The sequence below is a fragment of the Nematolebias whitei genome, chromosome 6 (genome assembly GCF_014905685.2).
Source record: "Nematolebias whitei isolate Nwh7 chromosome 6, NemWhi1, whole genome shotgun sequence".
Taxonomy (NCBI): domain Eukaryota; kingdom Metazoa; phylum Chordata; class Actinopteri; order Cyprinodontiformes; family Rivulidae; genus Nematolebias; species Nematolebias whitei.
The window spans coordinates 31409142-31414422 of record NC_056503.1 but is presented as its reverse complement, the minus strand read 5'-3'; the positions used below and the strand labels follow the sequence as shown (position 1 = coordinate 31414422).

Genomic DNA, 5281 nt, shown 5'->3' with positions numbered 1-5281 from the left:
AGGAGTGGAATAGTCTGCGAGGTCACAAAGGACCCAGGGTATCTTCTCTGTTACATTGGCTGATGTTCATGTTCATGAGTTCACCATCAGGAGAACACTGAACAACAATGGTGTGCATGGCAGGGTTGAAAGGAGGAACCCACTGCTCTTCAAAAAGAACATGGCTGCTCATCTACGGTTTGCTAAAGATCACATAGACAAGCCATAATGCTGTTGGAAGAAAGTTTTGTGGACGGCTGAGACCAAAATAGAATATTTTGGTTTAAATGAAAAGTGTCATGTTAGGAGAAAGGAAAACTCTGCATTCCTGTATAACCTCCCATCTGTGAAACATGGTGGTGGTAGTATCATGGTTTGGACCTGTTTTGCTGCATCTGAGCCAGGACGGCTTGCCATCATTGATGGAACAATGAATTCTGAATTATATCAGAGAATTCTAAAGGAAAATGTCAGGACATCTGTCCATGAACTGAATCTCAAGAGAAGGTGGGTCATGCAGCGACAATGACCCAAATCTGACAAGTGGTTCTACCAAAGAATGGTTCAAGATGAATAAAGTTCATGTTTTGGAATGACCAAGTCAAAGTCTTGACCTTAATCCAATCAAAATGTTGTGGAATGACATGAAGCAGCAGTTAATGTGGAGAACCACCAACATCCAGAGATGAAGCTGTTCTGTACAGAGGAATGGACTCAAATTCCTCCAAGCCGGGAAACGTTCTCAGCTATCACCACACCAAATTTCAGCTCAATATCAATAAAATCTCTAATTTGGTTTCTTGTCCAAGAGAAATGATAAATTATGAGAAACATCTAAAATATTCCGTACATTTTTATTATTTATTTCTGAAAGAAGCAGTTCTCTGCTTAGTGTTCAGTGTATTGTACTGATTGCTCCCCTCCAACACCTCTTTTTATTTCATCGCACAAGATTGTGATGGTTCGGACTTAAAGTTGTTTTTTATTTTTTATTTACAAAAACACCATTAAAATCATGAAGTAGTCCTTCGCTACTTGGCAGTTTGACTTTCGCGGACTCACTCTTTCGCTGGTTTTCAAAATAAGATTAGACATGACACACAGTTGACTGACTGATGGACGAGCCGCACAAGCGGCATGGATTGTTTATTTAAAATAAATAACTTTCAATGAGGGGGCAGCACGGTGGCGCAACTGGTAGAGCTGCTGCCTCTCAGCGAGCAGGCCCTTGGTTCAAACCCTGGTCCAGGGGCCTTTCTGGGTGGAGTTTGCATGTTCTTTCCGTGCATACGTGGGTTATCTCTGGGTGCTTTGGTTTCCTCCCACAGACCAAAAACATGCATGTTAGGCTGATTGGTAACTAAATTGTCCCTAGGTGTGAGTGAGAGAGTGAATGGTTGTTTGTCTTGTTTGTTTCTATGTGGCCCTGTGATGGACTTGCGACCTGTCCAGGGTGTACCCCGCCCCTCGCACAGTGATTGCTGGACATGGGCACCAGCGACCCCCGTGACCCAAAATGGAATAAGCGGGTAAAAGATAATGGATGGAACTTTCAATGGTTTAACACCTGCTGCACCTGTAAACACCATTCTCAATAAAATATTAAAGTTGTTGAATGGATTGTAGTGCAGAGGTGCCGGCGTTGCAGAGACAGAAACAAGTGAGTCGTTGGGCCTCTTCAGCCTCTTTCTGGCATATTTATTGAAGACCTTCAGTGCTGTACGCACACAGCTTGTGTTCACAGAACGCCATTTTGTTTCTTCTCTCAAGACGTAATAACCAGAGCCCTATAAATATAAATTTGCATCTCTTTATAGGGCTCTGGTAATAACGTAACGCAGGTACATACCAGAAATATACAAAATAAAATACAACAGTAGGTGGCAGTATTAGAACATCCTGATGCATGCTCAATAATCCAGGTAGAAAAATCTAAAAAAGTTAAATCTGGTCCTCTGGACATTCAAAAAAACCAAAACAAAGCAAAACAACAAAAAAATGTAGAAACATTTCGTCTCTCGTCCGAGAGACTTCCTCAGTCTGAGGTGCTGTATTCAGCTCAGTCTCTTAAATAGCACCTTCTCAGAGTGGATCAACCAGTTTTGCTGCTGACAACCAAAACCAGCTGATCACATGCTCAAGAAGGACCATCAGCCTAACAATGGATCATTAACACACTGATGGCTGTTTACTATTCACAGAGGGCTGAGTGATACTAGCAATCACAGCATTGTAAGAGGGGGACAATTGAACACGTAGGCCTCCACCCCTGTTTAACGATGGACGGTTTCTTTTCACAAAGATGGCCTCCTTTACTCCTCTCTCAAACCATCGTTCCTCTCTATCCAGGATGTGCACATCTTCATCCCTGAATGAGTGACCTCTGGCCTGGAGATGAGTGTAGACCGCAGAGTCCTGGCCTGATGATGTTGATCTTCTGTGCTGGGCCATCCTTTTGGCCAGTGGCTGTTTAGTTTCCCCGATGTAAGACTGATCACAGCCCTCCTGACACTGAACAGCATACACAACATTACTCTGTTTGTGCCGGGGGACTGGATCTTTGGGATGAACCAGTCTTTTCCGTAATGTATTTTGGGGTTTAAAAGCCACTCCAGGAGATATGTTTATATTTAAAAATTGTAAACAAAGGAAGAAACAAAACGATAACTCAAACATTTTTGAGCTATTCAGCTGCAGCAAATTGTATATTTTGTTTGTAATTTCTATTAGTTTCAAGATGTGCACCCCGCCGCTGGATCTATCTTTTAAAGATCTCAACAGCACAAGAGGTGAGTTAATTAAATTCCTAACAGTAGGAAATAATTAGTGCTAGGAATGCGCGATATAAATGGTAGAAACGATAGAAATTGAGCCTACGATATAGATCTGTCTTCTAACGGCTAACCGCAGTAATGCTGTGTCTGAAGTAAAATCAGAGCTGTCAGATTTAATCGTTACTTTTTTTTAGTTGAAAACTGTGCGCAAGTGGCGTTAGTCTTTCCTTCGAGAGCTAAGTAGCGAAGCTACAAGCTAACTGCAGCCGGCTTGCCGTAGTGTTGTTGTATTCTGACGCATGCGCAACACGCTGTGTTCCGTCGAAAGTTTTATTTTCGTCGAAGTTAAAGTAAGTGTTGGTCATCTTTAGAGAAAGCTGCTCTCTGATCTGTGAAAAGAACGCTGTGTTGTGTGATTTTATTGCGAGACCCTCTGGTCAAAGCCACAGTCATTTTGTGTCAGCTCTCCATTAAAGCAGGAGTCGCCAACTAGAGGTTTGGAGGGTGAAGTGTTTTCAGTGTAAAATGCTGCTCTGTTGCTGTTCATTTCTTAAGTAAGACTGGAAACTGTTAAAAACATATTCTTTTGTTTAAAACATATGGCTAAAATTACATTTGATATCTTTTGCACTGTTTTGCACTACAAGAAGGAAGCCTAATACTTGATTTGTTTATTATTTAAAAACTCTGTGGACCTACTAGTGGAATTTTCTTAATTCAAAATATATGATGGCAAAAGGACACCCTATGCTTTTTTTATTTAAGCAAGTTTTATACCAAAACCATATCGCGATATATATAGTTATCGCCACCCTTCACAATATATATCGTGATATGAATTTTATGCCATATCGCACATTCCTAATTAGTGCACTTATTTTCTTATTATTTTCTTTTCCGGTAATATTCCATAAGACTTAGAATACTTTTTTCTATGTTGTAATAAAAAACAAAGTGTGCATCAACTAACCAGATTTGCTTTGTTTGTTTTTCAGCTGCGATATCAAAGGAGCCCACCCAAGACCGGCACCCTCTAACCAAGAATTCAGACGGGAAATACGAGACTCGCTCGATGCGTCTCAGCTACAACAACCTGGCTGACACCGTTGGTCTAGAGTTGGTGCTCACCTACTTCCTGGCTGAGCCATACAACATTGGCTGGCTCGATCTCTCCTTCAACAAATTACCGTACATAGACGAGGTAAGAATTTGAGTTGCCTTCTGTACTTGCTTTATAGAATAGAATAGAATAGAATAGAAACGGCCTTTATTGTCCCAAGGATGGGAAATTCCAGTGTATCAGCAGCAAAAGATAAAAAGATTTCACACAAAAATTCCTAAAATGTTAATAAACAATACAATATATAAGGAATAAGATAAACAATATCAATAATAATGTTCAATATGTATTGGAACATTGAGAATGGCAGACTATTTACAGTACAGTATTATAGGCAGAGTGTGTGTTTTAGCAGAGGTCAGCATGTATTTAATCCTTATTAGTCACTCATGTTTGTCTGGGTCGTCTTTTTTTAAATTAAACTTTTCAGTCACTTTTATAGTTGTAACTAACAACATTTAAATATCATTTAAATGTATTTACACACTATTCTTTTTAATAATAGAATAGAAGACCTTTAATGTCATTGCAGCTGATTACAACAAAATTTGGGTTTGCTTCCCAGAGCAAAACTAAAATCGGTGTACTTTGTAATATAAAACAAAGCAAATGTGTGTGTGTGTGTATATATATATATATATATATATATATATATATATATATATATATATATATATACATACATACATACACACACACACACACACACAGTGGGGTAAAAAAAAGTATTTAGTCAGCCACTGATTGTGCAAGTTCTCCTACTTAGAAAAATGAGAGAGGGCTTTAATTTTTATCACAGGTACACTTCAACTATGAGACACAAAATTAGGAAAAGTAAATCCAGGAAATCGCATTGTAAGATTTTTAAAAAATTTATTAGCAAATTATGGTGGAAAATAAGTATTTGGTCAATATCAAAAGTTCAACTCAGTACTTTGTAACATAACCTTTGTTGGCAATGACAGAAGTCAAATGTTTCCTGCAAGTCTTGACCAGGTTTGCACTCACTGTAGCTGCTATTTTGTCCCATTCCTCCATGTAGATCTCCTCTAAAGCAGTAATGCTTGGAGGCTGTCACTGGGCAACATGGACTTTCAACTCCCTCCACAAATTTTCTATGGAGCTGAGGTCTGGGGACTGGCTAGGCCAGTCCAGGACCAGTGTTGCCAAGTCCGCTTATTATAAGCGACTTTGGGCTTGTTTTTTTCTAAAGTCGCTTGCAAATCTTGTGAGTCGCGGTTTGCGGATTTTTGGGCTTGTTTTTGTAAATGAAGCCGCTTATTTGGGCTTGACTTTATTTCCGAGTGAAACTAGTTGATTATCTCCCATCTCCGCACAATAAAGCAAAAGACGAGTGGCAGGTAGATTGTCCCATCTTCGCCCCCGTTTCCTGTTTATCGCTCCCGCC

At 39.7% G+C, this 5281-nt stretch overlaps 2 protein-coding genes across 2 annotated transcripts in view; one reads left to right on the top strand and one right to left on the bottom strand.

The window, feature by feature from the left end:
- Positions 1-5281, bottom strand: part of ttc9b (tetratricopeptide repeat domain 9B) — a 50203-nt gene that overhangs the window by 36690 nt on the left and 8232 nt on the right.
- Positions 2717-5281, top strand: part of LOC119410624 (leucine-rich repeat-containing protein 51-like) — a 5480-nt gene continuing 2915 nt past the window's right edge. Inside the window, exons 1-2 of the mRNA XM_037677509.1 lie at positions 2717-2768; positions 3749-3954. Of these exons, the coding sequence (XP_037533437.1) occupies positions 2717-2768; positions 3749-3954 (258 nt within the window). The remainder of the gene's footprint in view (positions 2769-3748; positions 3955-5281) is intronic.